The following is a 24,794-nucleotide window of genomic DNA, read 5'->3' as shown; positions in this document are numbered from 1 at the left end:
TCATGTTCGGTATAGTCTAATTGTGTTAAGGGAAGAGACAAAGCAGTGAGCTATCAGTTCAGGCAGTAAGTCGTCTGATCTGAAGGTATGAGATTGGTGCATCCACTCATTTTACCTACTCTCTCGTTTCCCAGCCATTTTATTGAGGAGCTCATTTCAACTTGTTAGGTATGCAAACTATTCAGAAATTTCAGGAATGCTAGTACCATTTTTTTCTTTTTTAAAGAAATAATATGTTTATAGTAAAAAAAATAGAATGTGGCCAGCTATACTTTTTTTAATTAAAGAAGTAGGAATATAGAGTTTATTATAAAGATTAAAATTATCAAATTTCTTTAGTGGTCTCCATTAGTAGTGTAAGATTTTTTTTCCTTCTCTGTAACTAATCCTTGTATGTACACAAAGTTAATGTGATGGTAAACAACTTCTGGGCTGATTAATTGATAGTTGAGTGAAATTACCTGAGAGTTTTTTTACATATGTATTAGAAACTTTAAGAAATTTGCATGCATTCTGTCTTCACTTAGGCAGATCAGCTAAATAGGATACTATTTACTGCATTTGTAAGAGTTGTCTATTAGCTCTAAACAAGTTGGTATACCTCGGAAAGGATTTCTATGACCGAAATATTATCATCTTCTACAAATATACATTTATCCTTACCAAGCCTCAATTCATTCTTTGCATTGTATGGCTCACTATCCTATCACTTTTAGAATGGAGCCCATGTTGAACCACCCAGTGTGCACTGAGCAATGTGGTTCATGGACTTAGGGTTTGACAGAGTTGTGAGACCCTGAGCCACCAAGAAGAGGATGGCAAACCCAGATTTGCAAATGAACGCTTCGTCTTTCCTGCATTAGACTTTCTGCTTTACGGTAAGATCACAAAACCCCCTCAGTCCACATTAAATGTCAATCATATGGTCAACAATGGATAAAGGCTGAAATAGTATATTTTGGATGAAGCTCAGGAAACAAATTATAATGTATACTCTGTCTTTAATGGAATCATTTCCCTGAGATGCTGGAAATCTCAGGCTTGTCCACAGTGCAAGCCAGACAGAACCCTCCCAGGCTATTTACAAGGGCTGTAATTAGCCCCCTATAAGCTCTGGAAGAATATGGACTGTAAGGGAGCAAGGCAGCACTGTGGAGCCTTGCCTGAGTCCAGTCTGAACCATCACTGGGCCTGAGGCACTGGTTGGTTCTGCTCAGCTCCAGAAGAGTTATTGGAGTTATGGAGCCTGAACTTGCGAGGACTCCTGTGGCATCTATTACCATCCCTCTGTGAGATTCACCTAGGTTGATTTGGGTACTGGTCAGCAGGTTCTAATTGTTCTGCTGGGCCAGTTGTTCACAGTTACTGCCCCACCACCACCACTGTCCGCAGTATGGTCTTGTTGCCTGTGTGCATTTCATCTCCCTGACAAGACTGTGAGCCCCCCAGAAACTCATTGTCTTCCATTTCTTTAACAGCCCCTAAGCACTAGCGGCACTTTGCACTCTGTTCAGGAACTTCTCTGTAAATGTTGACTGTGTGGCAGGATGGGTGAGGCCAGAAGTTCTCAGGAGAATGTGTGCTTTTGCATATCTGTACTGTGCAATATTCATAAATCTCAGCCAGGACTTCCAGGGCCAGCAATTTAATTCTGTTACCATTAGTCAAACAAACAGTAGGTGGGACGGGTGTTAAGCTTTTAAATCTCTCCGGTGCACCGTTTAAACCATCCATCCCACCTGTGGGTTGTCTGCAGCCTGCCCTTTTGCTGCGGTGGGTCTGCTAATTCTCTTTTCAGTCCCTTCCATCTCATCATTGTTCTCCAAGGCACAGCTCTGTAAACCACGTAGAGGCCTTTCAACTTCCCTTGCATCTTGTTTTATTCAGCCAATTGACTAGTACTGTCAGCTAATTGGAGTGGAAATGTAAAATGAAAGCTGTATTATTCAGCTGCCAAGTCTCTTCACTTGGCAGGGAGTGGGCGATGCTGGTAATTGTACCAGAAGTGTAATTGCTCTGGGTTCTGCCTCTGGATTTAACAGCGAAGCTGGGAGGGTCTTCCTAGGAGACACCCGATACCTGCTTCTCTTCAGCAGATTCCTGGCGAACAGTGAGGCTTGAAGCAAATCTAATCAAGCATTCTTGTGTTGTTAAAGAATACAACCACTGTGTATTTTGCTGACTGCAGGAGTGGTTTGCTTGGTCTAAGTACTTAGTCAATATGTCATTCCCATCAGAACTGGCAGTTAATTTCCTCTTGGTTTGGAATGGGGGTGAGATCCACGTGCCCGGGGGTGAAGATGCTAAGCTCATATGCCAGTTGTGGCCTGTGCCAGGGTGTTCTTGGGAACAGTAGCTGATGCAGAACAGAAGCGCATTTTGTAAGCTAGTTATGAGTGAGGAAAGGTTTACATGTCTGGAAAGAGCCGAATAGCTTAATGGAAAAATAAGGAAAGTAAAATATAGTTGATTAGTTTGTCATTAAAGTTGATCATCTCAGTGGTTTTGGCCTAGCCAGCTTGCTTTGTTTTCTTTCTTTTTTCTGCTTTAATTTATGAATCAAGTGGCAGTAGTGAACAATATTTTAGGGTAGATTATGTTGGCTCTGGAATGTGGGAACATATGACATAGTTGTAACTTCCATTCATCCCCACAACTTAACCCTGAGCCGGTGCCAGACAATAGTAATCTTTCTCACTTAACCTACCTGGATAGAGCTTCAGAATCCTCCTCAACACAGCATTTTAAATAGCTATTTCCAGACTGGCATATGTGATAAAACCTGCATGATGTCTCTGACTTAGGAATTTAGGAGAATATTTCCGCTAAGAACCCAGGAAATGGAAATAGCAGCAGCTGAGTAATTACAACTCTTCTCATTTGCCACGATTAAGAAAGTTGATTTGAGCAGTATTGTCTAGTACAGTTTTGTTGCTATATCATTATTATTTTATTATGCCATGTGGCTTTATAGAAAGCTTCCTGAAAGATTTCTAGAGGAGAAGATTTTTTTGTTTCCCTAGAAACTTGAGCTCTTGAGTAAGATCTTGAGAGTAAGATGGCCCAGGCAGAGCTGTCTGCCCTTGTTGGTCCTTGATGCCCTCCCTCCCAGAAATCCTTCCAGCTGCAACAAGACGGGGGGAGGAGGAAAGAGCAGCCAAAGTCAGCTAGATCTATTGATTAGTTATGCTCCAACCTGTGGAGAAGCTGCTCTTTTCAGAACTATCATTTTTCAACTGAAAGAGCATGGTTCTTGAAACCAAGCAGTCTTGGCTTCAAATCCTGGCTTCACCAGTTAAATAACTGACCAAATAATTTCTTTACGTTTCAGTTTCTTTTTTTGGTGAAACAGAAGCAATAATAACTGATTCATAGGATTTTTGTGAGGATTAAATGCCACGTAAATATGTGTAATATATATGTGTAATATTTATATCATACGTGTACGTGTACACATACATGCACCTATAATGTACACATGTGTGTATATATACATATACGTACTTATATGTAATATATTTGTGTAATATTTGCTTAGTAAATAGTAGCTATGAGTATGGTATGGACATAATTTGTGTAATGGACATTTTAAAATGGGGATTGGGAAGTGGTGTATTCGATCTTTTAAAACAGCAATCTCTACAGTATCATATTTTGAAAAGTAAGCTTTCTAACTTACTGGCACATTAGGAGTGGTTGTCTACTGAGGAACATGGTCATGAAATACACACAGGAGAAAAAAATCCAGCAGATGATGAATTGCTTTATAAATTCCACACAGGGGTGTACAGTGATGATCCCTGTGAGTAACAGAGGTTCTCTCGAGGTTTTTCTGGGTACAGGAAAGATCTGAGGATGGAGAACTGAGAGCCTCTGTTCTACCCTGTGAGTGCTGGGTGCTGTGCTAAGGAATCGCAAGTGTGTTGTCTAATTTATCCTCCTGATGGTCCTTCAGGGTAGGTTTTATTATTTTTATTTATTTTTTTACATAAAAGGAAACTGAGGTGAGTCAGGACAATTATCTTGCTTAAGGTCCTATAACCATTAAGGCAGGGAGCTAGATTCCATTCCAGAGTTGTTTGATTTTGAAATCCATCCATCTTGAGGTTGTGGACGATGTGGTCTGATCTCTGAATTTTGTGGACGAGGGATCTGAGGCCCCAACAAGGGACTTGTCTAGTGTGGCTGGCTTGGTAAAAGCAGGTTCTGACTCTCAGTCTAGTGCTCTGTTTCCAAACTATGTTCTCTCTCCAGTTATTTTCTTTTGCTTTGTTCCCTAATTGTTTCCAAAGTCGTTGTCTTCAACTATTTTTCAAGTTCAAGGGCAAATGTAAGGGACTGGGTTGTATTCTTCTGTATCTGGTTTAGGTTGTTTAGGTTCTGTATCTTCCACATTGCTTAGCACAATGATAAATCCTCAATAAATTCTTGGTGAATTGAATTCTTAAAGGAGTTAGTCTCTGAAACCCTATTTTGAATGAGGCAAAGGTATAAATACCAAAAATATACATATATACATTCTGGGGTTTTATCTTTGAGACGTTCAGTTGATACTTTATAATAATGGCCCTCAATGTTATTGGATCTACTGCCCTGTTTTTATCCTGTCTGACAATCTTTATCTTTTAACATTTCATTCAGTCTAATTACTGATATTTTGAGGTTTATATTTACTATCTTACTGTTTGTTTTCTATTTGTCATTCCTGTTCTGTTTCTTTTTTCTCTCTTTTCTTCTTTTGGATCAATCCAATATTTTTTTTATATTTCATTTCCCCATCTATTAGCTTATTATACATGCTTTTAGTATTCCTTTAGAGATTACAACAAGTGTTAATCATTTTGTTTACCTCTTCCAACCAGTGCTAGACCCTTGAGAGATTTTAAGTTTATTTACCCCCTTCTGTCTTGTGTTAGTCATTCTTTGTTTTATATTTACATAGATTTAAAATCTCACAAGGTCATTATTTTTGTTTTTGTACAGTTTCTTAAATTTACCTGCACATTTGCCCTTTCCATTACTCTAACTTACTTTCTACTTTACTGTTTCCATGTGAATCTTCTTTTTTCACTTGAAGAACTTCTTTTACGGTTTTTTTTTTTTTTTTAGTTTGGGTCTGCAGGTGAGAAATTCTCACAGGTTTTATTGATTTAAAACATCTACTCCACTTTCTTTTTTGAAAGATATTTTTGCTGGGTATAGAATTTTAAGTTGGTGATTGTTTCCATTTATCACTAAAGATTTATTTTTTTACTTCCATCATTTTTTTGGTGGAGAAGTTAGCTGTCTGGTTTGGTGTTCTTCTTTGAAGATAATTCTCCACCCCTCTATTGCTTTTAAGGTTTTTCTTTTTGGAAACAGTCTAAATGTCTGTCAATGGATGAATAGATAAAGAAAATGTGGTGTATATATTATATAAATTATATACATATACATACATACATATATATAATGGAATATTATTCAGCCTTGATAAAGAAGGCAGTCTTGTCATTTGTGACAACATGGATGAACTTGGAGGGCATTTTGCTGAGTGAAATAAGCCAGACAGGGAAGGATAAATACTATGTGATATCACTTACATGTAGAATCTGAAAAAAGAATCTATGAACTTATAGAAACAGAGAATAGAAAAGTGGTTGCCAGGGCCTGGGGGATAGGGAGATGTTGGATGAAAAAGTTCTTTTTCTCTTTGCTCTTGGTTTTTAGTGGTCTTGCTCTGATGTGCTTAGGTATTTTCTTTATATTTGTATTTATTCTGCTTGATATTCATAGCACTTCTTGATTCTATGACCTGATGTTTTTCTTCCATTTTGGAAAATTCTTAGCTGTTACTTCTTCAAAAATTTCCTGCTGCCCATTTTCTGTCATGTCTTTCTCAGAGCTCAATTGCCCACATGTTAAATCTTGCAACATGTTCCGTATGTCCCCCATACTCTTTTCTATGCTTTCTATACTTTTTGTTCTTTATCTGTCAATTTGGATATTTTCTATTGACCTATCTTCTTGTTTACTAATATTCTTTTGAGCTTTATCCAGTATGCAATTAAACAAAATCAATCTCATTTGTTTGTATTATTCTATTCTAGAATTTCAAATTATGTTTATATATACTGTTTATCTGATGAAGTATTTATAGGTATTTTTAAATCTCGAATATATGTTTTTATTGTCTTCTGTTATCTTCATAAAGTTCCAAACTAAGTAAACTAGAATCTTTATTTGAATTACAGGGTCATTAAGTTCCTGGATATTATTACCAGTGTATATGATTAACACCCAATAAATTCGTTGTCTTTATATGTAAAAACGAGTTAGCATATATAATCCAATAACTATAAACAGATTTTTCACTGACCTGAATGTTTGGTGGCACATTTGAAAGTCACTTGGAAGTGGAGCAGTTTTTCCGTGTGCAAGAATGTCTTGCTCATTACGTGACGCCTGGAATTTATGATCCCTGTCCATTAAATGCCAGTTGAACTTCAACATTCAGTCTTCAAAATAAATTTTCAAATGCCTCATGGGGTGGCATAGCCCCTGTTTAGGAGCTGGCTCTACATTAAATAATGAGGTGGGGTCACCAGTGATGAAGTCTTTGACTCAGGGCCTCCACTGCGCCTGAAAACATTCATAGTAGGATGTGGCTTTACCTGCTTGAATGTAAGTGTCAGACAACTCTCAACCATTTACTGGATGGCCAGTTTAAGTAGGCCAACTGCTCAGAGGCTGAATAGAGGAAAAAGTTAGAGATTAGGGACATGCAGCAGAGCTTCAGATGGTATGAGAGCTTTGGTATGCTGAAACACAATAGCATCAGGCAGATGAACCTGGCATTCAGTCAGAAATAGAAGGGCCCTTTTAGAGCAGAAATCTTGACTGAGACATAAGTCTAAAAGGCAGGATCTCAGACAGTGCATATTGAAAATGGCTACTGCAGCTGCCAGGCTTTTATAGGGCAGCATGGAGAGTGAAGTGCTATTATCTGTGTGTTCGACTTTTCAGCATTTACATCACAAAATAGCTGGGAATTATTTGCTTGAGAATATCTATCAACCTTCCATCCATCCATCCATCCATGTATCCATTCGTTAGCTCAGTCAAAAATATGAGAAGCACCTGCTATGTTTCAGTCACTATAGGAACACAAAACTGCCTCTATATAAAGAAATTGTGTCTACTCTTGGGGAAGGAGAGAGACAAGTAAACAACTAATTATAAAATGAATGATAATGATCTAGTGGAGGAGGAAGACAAGAAAATAAATAATTTTAATATGAGAGATAATAGTATAGCTACAATTTAATTTCATGTGCAAACATTTTGGATGTTTAATTTTTTTTCTCCATTTGCCTTAGGAATATGAAATGAGATCTTTGAGAGTTGAATTATTAGAGGAAAGAAGTGATTACAAGCTTAAGCTATACTAGAGTTTCCCTCGTGTCTAGATTATTTAAAGTGGAAATATGAGACAGACGTTTTATTCATTATAGAATTTTTTCTGTGGTTAACATCTCTAGGAATTTATGAGGTCATTGGGGTGCTCTTAGGTTGTTCTTGGATTGTTCTTTCACTGTGACAGGATTGTGTTAGAACAAATGGAAGCTGGGTGTAAAAAATTGAAGAGTTAGAGAGCTAAGCCTGTGTTTCCATTGCTTCAGAATTTGGAATGTGAAAGACATTCACTGGGCATTTGATTTTATTTTATAGATTCTATTTTTTTTTTTTTGGGCATATTCCCTTAGGAGTATAGTTTCCACAGCACTCTATAGGGGAGTATTTTGTAAACATTCGAGCTGTAGGAAAGTTAACTTCCCCTAATCCTGGAAGCTGGAGATTCCCGGAGGGATTTTGTAAAGCTCTAACTGCTACAACTACTCCCTCTGTCACAGAAAATGCCATGGTCAACTGATTAGGATTGTGGCAGGTGACCAGACTCATAGCTAACATTTATTGAGTGCTTCCTGTGCACCAGTCCCTGTGCTAAGGACATTAGTTTATTTCGTCTTTATTGTCACCCTATTGGGTCCTATCTTATCCTTAGTTTATATATTGGGAAATGGAGACTCAGAAAAGCTAAGAGATTTGTCCAAGGCCCCAAAGCTAGGAAGCAATTGAATTGGTATTTGAAGCCAGGTTTTCCCACTCTACCATACTGGCATTGCTCCTTGAGTTAGTGGTATGTAACCTTGTGTTCATAGACCAAGGCTGTGGTACAGGAGTGGCTGTGGTGGGAAGAACATAAGCTTCAGAATCAAATAGACGCTGCTTCAAATATAGGTGCCATCACTTACAAACCTTGGGAATACTACCTAACCTCTCTTAACCTTGGTTTCCTCGTTTGTAAAATGGGGATGATGATGCTATCTGTCTCAAAATATTTTAGGAAGAAATCTAAAAGATGTGACTGTGCCGAAGAATCTGGAACCCAGAAGGTGCCCTCTTTCTCCTTTTTCTTTTCTGTGCTAAACAGAACTTGGAGGACTAAGTCTGGCTTTGAGAACATAATGCAGGGAAATAGTGACTTAGTCAAGGAGGCAGAGGAGACCTCCCTAGGAAGCGATATTTCAACTGAGACCTGGAGGACGTGTGGAGGTTGGATTAGAAGGGTGGGAATGCGCTGTTGCAGGCACCGCGAAGACGTTAGGCAGGTGCGTCATTTAACCTCGCAGTCTCTTCCTGTGTAAGTTTGGCAGCACTGCCCTTGTGTGCTTATTAAAATGAGAAAGCTGAAGTAAGAGTGATTTGAAATGGGAAGACTGTTGGACAATATAAGGCATTCATTGTTACTAATATGTGATAACAGTATAGCGTAGAAAAAAAAGGACGGGTTTGAATGCCAGATTTACCCATTACTAGATGTGCTCTGGCCAATTCACTCAGCCTGTTCACGCCCTATTCCCTCATTTATAAAATAAGGGTAGTGATGCCTTGTTCACAGGGTGCTGGGAGGAGCAGCGATGGTGAGTACGTGGAGGACCTGGAGAAGTACTGGTGCTTGGCAGTAGCTGGTTGCCTTTCCTTTCCCTGCCTTCACCCATGGTAGCACACTATTCTAAGAAGACATATGTACAAGGACATGGTGTTAACTTGCCATGCTGTTCAGGGTCTCTTGTGAGCCAACTGAACAAAGACATTTTCAGTTATATATAGCCACTATCTTCATCTGTGATTCATGCTGTTGTTTCTGTATCCAGGCTGATATTCTTACAGCTGTTGCCTTCAGGTTTATCATTTTAAGACAGCAGGAGGAGGAGAGCAGGTGTAAGCTAATCGCTGTAGGATCCTGAAATGGGAAACTGCTTAGGTCCTTGGTGTGGAAAATAAGAAACTCCATAAGAATGTTATATGGAGCAAGCCTTTCACATAGGTCTCGAGCAGGAAGTAGTTTGCTATTTTTTCTTTTATTTGGCATTTACTTGTGTTTGCTTCCCCTGAAAGGAGAGAATTTAATGTAAATACAGGGACTCATATCTTCTCTTAACAATGTGTCCGCCTCTGCTCCTTTTTATTTGGGGCTTGTTGAGGAGCTTTACATGAACTCTAAGAAGAGAGCAGATGAAAAAGTTATTGTTTATCTAAGCTGTCTGAGGAAAGGCACTTGGGGAAAGCATTGAACTCTGAAATAACCTTATGAAAGTTATCGATTCGTTTCTTTATGGTTCCTTGACAAACAAGAACCATTATTTCCGTGCCCGAACTGGAGCAGGGTCAAAGAACCCTTTTTCATGGATTATCTTTCCTGGAAACCAGACTTGTCAGCCAAATGAACCTCCAGAAATGAAGACATGAGGCCCAGTTGAGTATTGTGGTCCTTTCCTTACTTTGAAGGACAAGTGGGGAATACCGTTAATTTTTAAAATTCTTACCGACTGCAGAAGGTTTGGGGATAACTCAGGAAGTTTAGAGAAATGACTCACTGTTATGTATTCGGTAGGTGATTTTATTTAACTCCATACTCCCACGCCAGTTCAACTGCAAAGCTCAGATTCCATCTCCCTGTGGTTGGCAGGAAAAAGGGCACAATATTTTCCTTTTTACCTTATATTTTAAAAGTAGCTTTAAAAGGTCACATAAGTGTCACCTACTATGTGTGAGCACTGTTTTAGGCATGAGGGACACAGCAATGAACAGAGCAAACCAAATTCCTGCTTTCCTGGATCTTATGTGCTAGTGGGGAAGAGAAAGTCCACAAATAAGCAGGTGTATACTATAATGTCAGGTGGTGAGCGCTAGCAAGAAAACAGGGTAAAGAATAGATGGCAAAAGACTGTCTGAGGAGGTGGTTTTGAACAGCCACTTGAATGAAGTGAAAGAATAAGCCATGTTGATATTTGGGAGAAGAACCTTCCAACCAAAGGAAAGGGCACATTCCAAAGCCCTAAGCTAGGAACGAACTTGGTAGTTTCAGGAACAGCAAGAAAATCAGAGTAGCTAGAGCTGGGAAAAAGTGTTTTGGGAGAGAGGGTAGGAAATGAAGTCAGAGAGAGAAGTAAGTGGACAACGGAACTGTTTAAGCAAGAGAGAAGCATGACCAGGTGCCATCAAGCTATGACAATCCTGTCCAGAAGCCATTTGGTGGATTCTGACCCCTGGAGCCTGGCTTCTTCAGGTACCAAGCTCTGCTCCCCGGAAAGTACTTGGAGAGATCTCACCAGCCATATCCTCCAGGGTGGTTCCAACAGCTCTCATTTGTTAGCCCCAAGCTTAGACCCTCACCACACAGTCTCCAGCTGGGCCCTTCCGTTTGACTCAAGGAGCTTTCAGTCTCCCAAGGGCCCAACACAAGAACAGAAGAATCAGTAATTCTTGATGACAGAAGATCCATCAGAACTAGGAAAAGAAACTCAAACAAGGGAGAGCATTGTACCGTTTTCAAGGATGCAAGTATACTGGGCCCTGAGGCCTAAAGCTGCCCTCCAGGGAAGCTGGGGTCCTGGCCCATGTCTTCCTACCTGAGAAGTTCTCATCGGCTCTCTATCCCAGCACTGAGTTACCTACAGATGGCTTTGGGAATCTGAGGTTTTTGTGAAAATACTTCTTTTAAAGAAATATGTTTTATTGAATAAATGAGAAGTGCACACAACCATTTTACTGGTCAAGCTTTTCTAGAAAATTTTAATATGCTAAAAAAAGTGAGATCACTTAAGTTATATATTTTGATATTGAAAAAGTAGAAAATTTGGATAGGGATTAAAGAAAAACCAAAAAATCGCCTAGAATCCACACCCAGGAATGACCAGCCTTTGCTTACTGGTTTGTGTAATTCCACATTTTGTTTCATGCATGTAATTATATTTTCTTTACAAAAAGGCATTATATTCTACATACTCTTTTGTAACTGGAAAGCACAGCTTTGGGCAAGTTTTATTCCTTCTTTCTCATTTTTGGTTTAAGAAACCAAAGGGATTTAAAATGAGACGAATTAATCAATAATTAAAGCAGGGTTATTATACCATTCAGATGAAAGAAAATTTACCTTGACAGTTGATATGCTTCTCTTATAGAATACTACAAATAATTTACCCCCAGGAATTTGAATACTGATGAGGGATATATTCATTGTTTACTTTTAAGACCAATCAAATGTTCAATAAATACTTAACCAAGTGAAATAAGGTTTTTTTCTTGAGATACATCACTGTTACTTTAAGATATTTGGGGATGGAGGCACTGTATTATCTACAAGAATATTTTATTCATATATTATCAAAAATATTAAAATCTGTTTAAACAGATCATATTTTGATTACTTTTTAGGTTTCTCGTAATCTAATCCTTTAATCTATATTCTAGAGAAAAACTATTTTGAGTGTTTCTTTTGCAGAGTGTGTTGGATTGGAAGAGAGGATTATAAAGTGACAGAATTGCAATAGTAACATGGAATATCCATAAAACTTCCTTTACAATGTTGTTTCTTTGGCCTTTATGGCTTTATCCAAAGTTTTAGCTATTGAGGAACTCTAGTATTCCCACTTTCATAAAGCAATTTTATGGGACCATAGAAATTGATTCATAAAGTCTTAGACCTGGAAAATATATGGACATCTATCCAGGCCTCGGTAAAGGGCTCATTTTATTAAAAATTAATCATAAATTATTTTCTCTATTAAGACATTAATATGAGGACTTTTTTGACAGTCCGATGCCTAGATGAGGAAAATTTTTCTTCAAACATAGTTTGATTCCATTGAAGTAATAACCTTCAACATTATGGTGATTTTGTAGTGACGTCACTTAAACACCGTTTTGTCAAGATCTTGCATCCTACCTAGAATATCTCGATTCACATGGGTAGATATTTTCTTGAGGATAAGCAAGTTCTCAGGGTTGTTCATGAATGAATTCAGCCCGCCCTCAGGAACTGGGCTAGGTAATGGAGATGTGCAAAGAAAAATAAAACAAGCTCTCTTTCCTTGAAGAGTCGTAATCTGGTGGGAAGACAGATATGTGAACAAATTCAGGAAGGCTTCCTGGGCCCACTTAAATTTAACTTTGAAATAGCATAAAGAAAACTTATGGTTCTATGAATGAAAGTGAAAAATTATTCCGTGTTTTGAGAAGATCCTGTTTAGAGTTCAATAAGCCAAGCCCAGTGATTGAGAGTTGCTAAAAAGTATAATGGACTGTTTTGGAGTCTGGGGTCACTGAGGAAATAATTGAGATGTGGAGAACTCGACACCTGGTGTAAGAATGCCACATCTGGAGAGAGTCAAGATGGCCAGCACCTTAGAGCCATGCTGAGCTGCAGGGAGCACATGGAGCCAGTGTGGCCATCTGCTGTCTGAGTGAAAGGAAGACACGGGTTCATGGATATGTCAGCTTAGCGAGACAGGCTTTTTGAATTACCTAGTAGTCTGGAAAAGGCAATCTATGGATTCATTCCTCCCTTCTACTGCAATGTCCTGGGGTCTTTCAGTGCTAGGGTCATAATTAATACAGTCACACGCTGCATAAAGACATTTCACTCAACAATGGACCACGTATACTGCGGTGATTCCATAAGATTCGTACCATATAACCTAGGTGTGTGGTAGGCTATACCATCTAGGTTTATGTAAGTACACGCTACGATGTTCGCACAATGATGAAATCGCCTAATGACGCATTTTTCAGAATGTATCCCCGTCATTAAGCGATGCATGACTGTAATTTCTCTCTGTTTTACTTGTGTAGGCTTGAGTGGGAAGATGGGAAAATCAAGGTTCTTATTGGACAGTGTTTACTCTGAGAAAAGGAAGATATTTACTAAATGCCTGCGACATCGTGGGAAGCATTTGGAATAAAATAAGTTACATTTAATAGGCCCTTAGTAAGTTTCAGGCACTGTTCAGATCTCTTTAAATACATCATCTCATTTGATCCTTTCAGTAACCTTCTGAGTTAAGTACTTTGTCATCTCTGCTTTACTGATGAGGAACGTGGGACACCGACACCTTAGCTTGGTAACAGACAGTTAAAACATGGTGACACCAGCATTGAAGCCCAGGCAGCCTGGCTCCAGAGCCTGAGTGCTTAGATGGCATAGAGCTTTGGGAACTTGGGAAAATTGCTCAGTCTCTCGAATCCTCTTTCCTCATCTGTAAAATGGGAATAGTCATAATCAGAATAGCGCCAGCTCCGTAGGGTCATCATGCACGGAAGTGCTTTGCATAGCGTTGATGTGCCGTCACTTCCCTCTCTGCTGGGCCCAGCACTCTAGGATGATGGCAGAGGCTGGGAAAGCGAAGTAGGGCACGCTTCTCCAGTACCACAAATGCCACCTTCTTTCAGCACTTCCTGCTCCGAGAGTAGTCAGGATAAGTGGTCAATAAATGGTAGCTACTGGCTTTATGAAGTTGTCATTTTTATTTAATCTGTATCCTGAAAGTGATATTGTTTTCTTGAAATCAGCAGGGAACATATATTATACCGTGCTTGAGAATGAAATTTGTTTTTTCTCACCTACTTGTGGTTGCTCTTTGGGTTAAGAATAGACCGTAGTTGGCACATTATTGCCAATTTTAGAGGAATGTGCTATAACAATAAACAGAAAGAAATTCAGAGGTATTCCAAGTCAGATTCTAGTCCTCATTTGCTTTGATTCAGATTTTTTGTGAAATAGCCACTGGGAACGTAATCAACTCAGATGTATTTTATATTTCTCAAATGACTTTGGGTTTGAAGCACATTCCCTCAGAGGTTAGGTGTTTACCATTTCTCAGCCTGAAAGGATGTGTTCATTTTTGCTCAGGAATGTTGTGCACATCCATGTAAATCTGTACCAGTGTTGGTATGTGAGACGTGGTCCTCTGGAGAAACAGAGCCAATAGGAGACATATGGGTGTCTTTAAATATATATCAAGAGAGATTTATTTTAAGAAATTGGCTCATGAATTTGTGGGGACTGGCGAGTTTGAAATCTAAAGGGCAGGCCAGTAGCCTGGAAATTCAGGCAAGAGTTGAAGTTGTAATCTTAAGTCTGAAATTTTGAAATTTGTGGGTCAGGCTGGTAGCCTGGAAACTCAGGCAGAATTTCTGTGCTACAGTCCTGAGGCTGAATTCCTTCTTCTCCAGGAAACCTCAGCTCTTGCTCTTATGGCCTTTGACTTCATCCATATTATTGAAGGTAATCTCCTTTACTCAGTCAACTGATAGTAAATGTTAATCACACTGCAAAACACCTTTACAGCAACATCTCGGCTGGTGTTTGATCAAACAGCTTGGCACCATGGCCTAGCCAAGTTGACAGGTAACATTAACCATCGCATTTGGTTTCCACCTTTTTGTGAAAGCATCTGTTGCTAGCATCCACCAGTTTCCCAGCTCATGCCAGTTCAGGTCTAACACTGGTGTTCTCATAACTCCATCAGGAGCTTAGAAACTTCTCTTACTCCCTCCTAAAGTGTTTTAGTAGTACTTCTGTTGGTTGACTGAGGGGAAAAAATGAGAAAGTTTAAAAAGAAGGAAAAAACTTTCGCTAAGCAACGTAGGAAATGTGAATGCTTGGTTTATGAAGGATGTACGGTGTGCCGGGCCAAGGTCAGTGCCTTCTTAGAGGGGCTTACAGTCTGCTCTGGCAAGGCCAGCAGAAATGTAAATGCGTGTAATAATGCGTGGCAATGTATGCAGGAAACAGTGGGGTAACAGAGAAGTGGTGAAGAGCTGCACCTGAGTTGGGGGTGCAGCCTGTAGGGTTAAGGGTTAGGAAATGATTCGTCTTTGAGATTGAGGCTTAAAAGAATCATTTTGGTTTGCAGCTGTCTCTGGCGGAAGTCAAGGAAGAGGGGGTGATCCCAGAAGGATGGTGATGTGTGAGACCAGATAAGGGAGGTGGGGCTGTTCAATGGCTTGACCAACTTGAGTGGAGGGATGAAAGTCTCAGGACTGTGAGATTGGCCAAGGACAGGAGAGAAGCGAGTGTCAGAGGTAAAGATGAGTCACGGAAGAGTTTTAAACCAGAGAATAAAATGGACAACACTCTTAAAAAGAGGCTTAGTGTTTAAAACTCAGGGGGTCGGCCTGGTGGCGCATCAGTTAAGTGCACACGTTCCGCTTCTTGGCGGTCCGGGGTTCACTGGTTTGGATCCCTGGTGCAGACATGGCACCGCTTGGCAAGCCATGCTGTGGTAGGTGTCCCACATATAAAAGTAGAGGAAGATGGGCATGGATGTTAGCTCAGGGCCAGTCTCCTCAGCAAAAAGAGGAAGATTGGCGGTAGTTAGCTCAGGGCTAATCTTCCTCAAAAAACAAAACAAAACAAAACAAAAAAAAGTCAGCCAAACAGTATGGTTGTTTTCAACCTGTATAAAATAGGAATTTGGGTTAGGAAATCTCTGGGAAAATGGATTTCAGTTCAGTCTATGGTGTCTTTACTGCTGCAGTTCAAAGTCATCAGAGCAGCCTTTCAAAGGACAGAAACAGGTCTCTCTGGAATCTATGTGATAGTTGAGTTCCAAGTTACTTCAAAATGGGCACAATCGAAATACAGATTCAGTTTGATAGAGGATGGGAAATAGGAAAGAAATTTCTAAGAACTTTCTGTGCTGAGCCCAATTTCACTTTTCTGTTTATGACTATTACTTTCCTTTCCAATTTACCGAGAACTAACATAGTGTCGTCGATTTATGTTTATTTAATTCCCTGGTGTTCATGATCCAAAATAATTTGTGAGATCCTTAGGGATGGTGCCCATACATTTGCTTCATTTGTACCCAATATGCCTAGCGTACAGCTGGGCACATAATAGCCACTCAATGTGTTGGTTGATCTGTCTTAAAAATGATGAACTACTTACTCAAGCCTTTCTTCTTTCTGATGACTGTTAGAGTATGTAGTTAGTATCAAAGAGCTGGAAAGTGAAGTCTGAGGTGCTCATAGTGTCTCCTGGCAAGTGCTGCTTGTAGGATGCTGGTTAGTGCTAGTCCAAGTGTCATTTTCCTTTAAACATGCTCCGATGCTTTCTGCTAGTTAACAGCAAACAGAAACTTCAAGTCAGGGAGCAGCTTGTCCTCCTGAGGTTTCAGGCCAATCGATGGTTTTTACTCTGGGTATCGACAGCTCTCTGCTGCATGCCCTTATCTTTGGCTACATGGGTAGACTGTGGTGAAATGGATTATACTGCTTTTATTGCCTCTCGGGGTTTAATCAGTGCCCAGCAAGCACTGTGTGTGTCTCTGACTTTCTTTTGCCTTTTAATTGTCCAGGCTGTGGGGCTGTTGATGGTGCTGCTTTGTGTGCTCAAACCTTGATTGATCAGTTTTTAACTCAGAGCTTATGCTTCTTTGCAGGATGCCACAATTTGGAAGCCCGATTCATGCCAGAACTGCCGTTGCCATGGTGATATTGTTATCTGCAAACCTGTGGTTTGCAGAAACCCTCAGTGTGCCTTTGAGAAGGTATAGTATCCTAACTGTACCCTACGTGTATTGGTAAAGTCAATGAAGGGTAGGGTTTTTGCATCTTTCCAGTCATCTGGCTTTGACATTTATCCTAATCTCTAATTGTAAGCTTTATGAAATGCGGGAGAGAATTTTAACATGTATCTAAGAATATCTTAAGTTGTTTATTGAGAATTTACTCTGGACTAGACTCTCAGTTAAGGGTTTACAAATGTTATCCCATTTAATATTTTGTGGGGTAGGTATCTTGATCCCCACTTTACAGATGAGGAAAGTGAAGCCTAGAAATTTTAAGCAACTTAACCATAATTATGCAATTAATAAGCTGCTGTCCAGAGATTTTCCCAGGTCTGACAGATGCCAAAACTACTGATACTAACCACAGCATTTACAAGACATTGAATGGATTGAAAGTCAAGATTGACTTCTTGAAGCTGGTTTTCTAAAAACATTGTTCCTTCTGCCACTGATTGTATTATTGTGCTGTCACTGGGTTCCCTGGGAACATGGGAGAGGCTTGACTCAAGAAATCTTGTGGTTGACCACGTGTATGAAGGATCTTTTCTCCTCTCTCCTCTGTTAAAATTTTCAGTTTTCTCTGACTACACATCTATTCTGTTAGAATATTTTTTTCCAGGTGCTGACTCTTTTCTTTTTAAAATGAGTCTATTAAAAAAAAAGAAAAAAAGCTTAAGCTTCAAATTTGAACATTTGAAATTCCCTGGAGAAGACCAATTATTTTCTTTAAAAAGTATTCTGTCAATTTCACAAGCACAGTTTCTTTTCTAGTTTTCTCCCTCCCCCCATAATAATTAATCTTGAGCCTTTATGCCTCGTAATGCTAATAAGTTTCTGTTTGTTTCTGACATTGGAGTGAAGGTTCTAAGGGTATTTCTCAGTTTCTGCATGGGTATATTTCTGAGAAGCTGGGTGTGCATCAACTGTTGGTAAATTTGATAATATTTTATTGTATATTTTGGGGCTTTCTATTTTATGGAGTAAATACTCCTAAAAGATCTATATTTAGCTTTCTGAGTAATTCATGTCAGAATCTGAGCTGATTGTATAAGGGCTATGAAGACATGCCTCCTCCACTTCACGTGCATAGTTGTGGTATCAGGGAAGAAGCCCTGAGTTAAATGTTAGAAAGCATTGGTTGTATTGCTGGAAAGTGAATATGTTCTCCACCAGGGCTCAGCAGACTAACTCTGGCCTGCTGCTTGTTTTTGTGTGACCTATGAACAAAGAATGGTTTTTACATTTTTAAATGGTTGGAAAAAATCAAGAGAGAACAATATTTCTTGATGTGAAAATTATATGAAATCAAATTTCTTTGCCTGTAAAGTAGATTTTATTGAAACACAGGCATACTCATTTGTTTGTGTATTGTCTATGGCTGTTTTTACACTACCACAGCAGAGTTGTAGAGTTGTGACGTAGACCATATGTGGCCCCTAGAGGCTTGAATATTTATTATCTGGCCCTTTACAGAAAAAGTTTCTGACGCTTGTTCTATATCAAATGTGCTTTTGTTCCTTCCCAATTTGTTCTCCTATTTTTTTCACGTCAATAAATCCCTTCTTTTTCTTCCAGTTGCTCAGGCCAGAAAACTTAGCGTCATCCTGAGTTCCCTACTTGCTCCCGCATCTCACATCCAGGACATTAGCAAATCCCCCAGCTCTTCATAACACAGTACATTCCATATGCAGCTTCTCTGCTCCTACTCTGGTTCCACCTATTATCATCTTTTACCTGCATTCTCACAGTCACCTCTTAACTTCTTTCACTGTTTCTGTACTTGCCTTTTTCGCTGTAATCTTGATATAGCAGCCAGGGTGATCCTATTAAAATTTAAGTCAGATCATATTGCTTCTCTCGTTAAATCTGTCTAGTGGCTTCCAATGGATCCTCTTCTCACTTCGAGTAACTCCTCGCACTGTCCTTTAAGGTACTACTGTACCCCTCTAGTTAATTGCCTATTCTCTCCCTTCCTCGCCCTGCTTTAGATACCAGGCCTGCTTGCTGTTCCCTGGATATGCCAGGCACACTTCTGCCTTTAAGGCATTTTCACTCTGCTGTTCCCTCTGAGATTTGTTTTTCCTCCAAATATATATGTGGCTTGATCCTTTTCTTCTTTTAAGTCTTTCCCGAATGCCATTCTATTTAAAATTGCAAATCTTCACCCCCATCACACATTCCCTCTCCCTCTTCCATGCTTTATTTTTCTTCTTGGCACTAACTGCTATCTGACATACTCTATATTTTACTGGTATTCCTTGTTTACTGTCTCTTTTATTCACTGTGTATCCTTAGCGCCTACAATAGCAGCTGACACATGGTAGGCACTCAATAAATATTTTTTGACAGATTGAATGAACGAATGAGAGATGAGGCTAGAGAGATGGTAAGTTCAAGGTTATGGAGAGCCTTCTATGCTGTACTATGGAGCTTGGAATTTTATTTTTAAGATGATAGAATACTAATGAAGTTTTCAGGCATATGGGTAGAATGGCCAGCTTTTCTCTTAGAAAGAATCACTCTGATTTTTCAAAGATAATGCATAATATTAGAAATGAGTGGATCAGTTCAGAGGCTGCAAGAATAATCCAAATGAGAGGATGAGAACTAAATCACAGCGCTGGTAATGTAGGGATCAAGAGGAAAGGTCAGGCTCAAGAAATATTTAGGGGATAAATCAATAGAACTGGATGAAGGTAGGCGGGTGAGGGAGAGGACAAGGAGAGATGACTTTCATATTTATGGCTTGATGACTAGTTGGTTAGCTGAGCCACCAAAGGATATTGAGAATATAGGGGAATGAGGAAAAGCATTCCATCTGGGAGGAAAATGATGATTTCACTTTGAAGAACGTTGAGTTTGAAGTGTTCATGGAAGAGCCAGGTGGATATGTCAAAAAGGCAGCTGGATATATGAGTCTAAAACTCAGAGGAGAAGACAAGGTTCGAGATATAATGTGGGTATCATTAGCATATAGCCAGTAGTGCAAACCTTTAGAATTAATGAGCTCATCCAGAGATTTGGAGAAGAAAGAATACAAGATCAAGGATGGAATTTGGGAACATGGTCATTTATGGGAGGTGTACATAAGAGGGGACTTAGGAAGGTTAAGAAGACATAGTCAGAGATGTAAGAGGTAAGAATTGGCCAGAGAAGAGAGCAGTATTATGGTAGCCAGGAAAGTAGAGAGTTTCCAGGATTTTGTATCCAGTGTTGCTCACAGGTGAGGGAGTAAGTGGGAAAATAGTTTAATATATTCTGCTGGATTTGACAACATGTAGGCCACCGGTGGCCACGATGAAGTTGATGTCAATGGAGTGGCAGGAGTGGAAGCTGTATTGCAGAGGTTTGAGAAGTAGATAGGAAGTGGGGAAAGGGAGCCAAAGAGAAGGCTATTCTTTCAGGGAGATTCACTGAGGATGGAAGGAGAGAAGTGGGACATTAGGCAGATGCCACTACATCTGTGAAGTTTCTTTGAATGTTCCATCCCCAGCCATCGAGCCTCCTGTGTACTGCCATGGTGCTTTGAGTTACCCTTATCATGGCCCTTGAGCAGACTGCAAATGCTCGTGTGTTTTTCTGCTTCTTCCTCTAGGCTCTTAGCTTTTTGAGAACAGGAACCTTGTCTTCTTCGCTATTGCAGCCCCATCAAACAGCACAGTGTGTGGCACATAGAGGACGCTCAGTCCATATTTGTAGAATGGCCAAACAAGAGACTGGAGAAGGTTTTGTTTTGGTTCTGGTTTTTGATATTAGCATGAGAGAGACATGATCACCTTAGGAGGGAAAGAGGAATGACCTAGAAGACAGAGAAGTTGAAGATATGGGGGGTAGGGTAGGAGGAGAGACAGAGAAACAGAATGAACAAATTAGAAGGAATGGTTTTTGGAGAACAGAGTGTGTGGGATCTAGAGCATAGGGTGGGGAGAAGAACTTCATTCTTAAGAGTAGAAAGAAAGAGCCATGGATGGATACAAATATAGTTAAATTTGTGAGTAAGAAAAGGGACAGGGTACTGAAGTAGCTCATACCTAATGAACTTACTTTGTGAAGACTTTAAGGTTTGGTTGGGGGATGGAAGAAAGTAGTGAATGTTAGGAGATGTCACTGAGGGGAGAAAGGGACTGACCAAGGTCAAGGTAAAGCATTTGTGGATGGTGTTGAGAGCCCACAAGAACAGGAGACCATGAACCTGTGGGAGTACCAAGCTGCGTGGTAGAATGATTTCCTCAGCAATGCTTATCAGCCAGGTATAAAAGAAGATAAGGCAAATTGTGAAACAGATCCAGGATTGGGATTCTGCCATATTAATAGAAGTAATAGAGATGCAGGAAGTGTTGGGCATTGAGGCTAACATGAATAGGAAAATGAGGCCAGTGGAGGCTGAATGATTGCAAGGAAAAGAAGTACTCAAGCATCTCTGAAGGAGATGAAAAGATGAGTGGGAGTGAGGGTGAGAGAGCACTAAAGGCTAGAAGGCTCAGATTCAGAGTTCAAGGTTTCTGGTATAGAATAAGTGGGAGTATGGACAGGTCCCAAGGTTGACCGTGGCCACAGGAGCTCAAGTGAAGTAGACATGGAGATTGTGTGAATTGAGGTGATCAAGGATAGAATGTTAGACTGTCTACTTTTGTGGACATTGAAGTTGTCGAGAATTATGTCTAGACATAGGGTAGAAAAGAAGCTGAGACCCAGGTGCCAAGTCTTTAGTGAGTGAGTGTGAAGGACTGATCAGCAAATTGGTGAATGGTAGTAATAAGGAAGAATGATGCAGTCGGAAAGCATGAAGTCTCTAAGGAAGTTGCTTATCTGTAAAATGAGAGGGTTGGAACAGATGATCCGACCATAAGAAACTTTCAACTCCAAGATCATGTGAGTATACCACAGAGTATTTGGGTTCTTTCTTTCTTTATTTTTTTTTAAAGATTTTTTATTTTATTTTTTTTCCTTTTTCTCCCCAAAGCCCCCCCAGTACATAGTTGTATATTCTTCGTTGTGGGTCCTTCTAGTTGTAGCATGTGGGATGCTGCCTCAGCGTGGTTTGATGAGCAGTGCCATGTCCGTGCCCAGGATTCGAACCAACGAAACACTGGGCTGCCTGCAGCGGAGCGCACAGACTTAACCACTCGGCCACGCGGCCAGCCCCTTGGGTTCTTTATTTTAAGTATTGAAATAGATCATAGAATGATAGAGGCCTCCAGAATTCCTTAGTCAGGCTTTCTCATTTTTATAGACAAAGAAACAGACTTCTGGTGGTTTAGTCACTTGCTCAAAGACACCGAGCTAGTAAGTGGCACAGCCATGACAAGAAGCTTAGTCCCTGGCTCATGCCCCTGTGTAATTTCTACTCCATCATGTTGCTTTTAAGTTTTCCTTTGCATTTCACAGCAGCATGGGTTGTTATTCAAACCTGCTGTGGTACACTTACATTAGTTCATGGCACAAGTTAATGAACCACCATTATACCCTAAACAAATTATTATTATTATTTATAATAACTTGGGCTGATATCATTTTTTAAAAACTTTTAAAAGCCCTTTTACAATTTATGTTTTGCTCATGGATTACCTGGAAATAACCTAGTATCAATGGCAATTCTGATAGATACTTGCGTCTGTCTGTCTATCTATCTGTCTATCTATCTATCTGTCTATCTATTCATCCTACAATGATATATAATGGATTCTATATGCATATCCATATATGCGTATCCTATATGCATAGCCAGCTGGATGGCTAGATAAATAGAGACAGAAAGAGAGACAGAACAGCGAAAAGACTGAGAGAAAGAGAAGAGAGGCATTTAGAACCTTGACTGTTTAGCCCGGTCTTGTCAGAACCAATCCCTTCTTCAGGATTTCTGGAGAACATATATACATAGAGGAGAATGCCATGCCAATAAACACTGTATTACATGGTGGGCTTTCGACTACAAACCTCAATGCAGATAATAATTAATTATTAACTAATCGAGTTGTGAGAATTAAATTACATATATTTATACACACATATCTACATATATATACACATATGTACGTAGAGACACATATACATAGAAGAGTACCTGGCTATTATAAGTACTTAATAAGTGTTAGGTATAAGTATCAAATTGTCATAATTATTATTATTAGTTGGTTCTTCTAGATCCTAGGCAAGTAATCTTGCCCAGCTCCCTGACAGTCTTTCATTGATGTCTCTTGCTCATGTGGCCCACCCCAATGCAGTGTTCTCCAGTGCAAAGCCTGGAGGGGTGGTAGGCTTTTGTGTTCTGCGTAGCCCACGGCTCACGAGGCTATGCAAAGTCACATGATTTGGTTGCAAGAGCTCCCTGTCTCGCCATCTCTGAGCACCCATGTACAAATTCTTTGCTCTTTCTTTAGCTTCAAATCACTTCTTTCATGTTCTACCAGAAGTTCAGTATATGGACTCAAGATGAGGACCCCCTCACTGCCATTGCCACCACAGATAAATAATATTATGTTTATGAATGAATTTTGAGGGCCAAATCTGAAAATTAGTTTTTATATAAGACAAAGAAAGTTAATTTGGGAGCATAAAATATCCCTTGAAGTCTTCCATTTTGCCTGCCTTTCTCTCTTGGTCCCTGCGTCCATGTTAGACTATAAACAACATTTGGATTATCTCTTTTTCCAAGTGTATGAAATTCTTAGTGGAAATTAGGCTAATGTAGTTTCTACATTTACTATCTTAGTGGAAATTAGACAAGAATAGTTCCCTCTTGGGGTTCAGAGGGCATTTTTCTGAAAAATCATTAATGTTGCTTAATATGTACAATTTAATAAAATCCCATATCGTATATTTTATCCTTTATCAAGCAAATAGGAAGAATTTGGTGATCCCTGTTACTGGTATATTTATCTGTTTAGTGGATTAACAATTGTAAAATCTTAGTCCTGTTTCTCACCCACTTTTGTGGATGCAGTTATGTAAAATTAGAATTCTCTTATAGGTATAATTTTTTTAAAGGAAGCAGCCCCAAATAACAGAGAAACATTAGTACACACACACACACAAATTTCTTTTTCATTCTATTGGCTGAATTCTTTGGAGACTTTTATTCTGTGGACAAGTCATGATTTCCTGGCTAATGCAGGGTGTCCTACCATTTTTGGTCAAAATAGTCATTGCCTGTTCTGCCACATCTCTAGACTTGAGGAAGTGCTAAGATATATAGTGATGGAGCAAGATGAGTCAGAGGATCTAACTGGAGAATCACCCAGCCCCAAAGACAATTGTATGTTCTTTGCTCCATGGTTTTAATAACTCTTAGATAAATGGGTTCTTCACAGTGGCAAATGGATGGTTAGTTAATATGACAACTTCCCTATAAATCCTGGGATATCACGTTCTCTTGATAGTATCATATCTTGATAGGAAACACATTTGCAGTTACAGAAGCCTTGAAAAACAATGCAGTTCTTTACTGGAGCCCAGGCATTCTACCAGCTCCCCACAGTCCATGAGATACCTCTACAACAATGCTGTTTCCTCTCCAGCTTTGTCCTTTAGTCTGCTACCCCGTGCACCTTGCTACTCTGCATCTCAGATAAAAGCGAGCATCAGCTCTCCCCCACCGGCTATAGATAGAGTTATCTATCAGCTTGCTAGTGACCTGCCAGCTCTGGGGCCACGCCCTACTCAAAGTTTCTCAGATAGAGCATTTCTAGTGAATAAAATTCTTCACTTCATTACATGTAAAAAGATGTAGACAATTCTCAAGGAAATTACTTTTACAAGGGGGTTCATTTTATCATTGAGAGCTCATCTTGACAGAGGGAATCCTTTTTGTTAGTTTACTCAGTTTATCCTGTCTCTTGTCACTCGTGGAAACTTACGAGATTGAGTGAATCTGAGATGAGCTGGTATCTGATGAGC

At 39.6% G+C, this 24,794-nt stretch overlaps 1 protein-coding gene across 5 annotated transcripts in view; it reads left to right on the top strand.

Moving 5' to 3' along the window:
• Positions 1-24,794, top strand: part of FRAS1 (Fraser extracellular matrix complex subunit 1) — a 419,338-nt gene that overhangs the window by 136,142 nt on the left and 258,402 nt on the right. For all 5 annotated transcript variants that reach the window (XR_011437076.1, XM_023637884.2, XM_023637883.2 and 2 more), the window contains exon 3: positions 16,770-16,877. Coding sequence is in view for 4 of the 5 variants with exons in the window: in XM_023637884.2 (XP_023493652.2) it covers positions 16,770-16,877 (108 nt within the window). In the remaining variant the exon portion in view is untranslated. The remainder of the gene's footprint in view (positions 1-16,769; positions 16,878-24,794) is intronic.

Source organism: Equus caballus, chromosome 3 (genome assembly GCF_041296265.1).
Source record: "Equus caballus isolate H_3958 breed thoroughbred chromosome 3, TB-T2T, whole genome shotgun sequence".
Lineage (NCBI taxonomy): Eukaryota > Metazoa > Chordata > Mammalia > Perissodactyla > Equidae > Equus > Equus caballus.
This window is presented reverse-complemented; position numbering and strand designations above follow the sequence as displayed.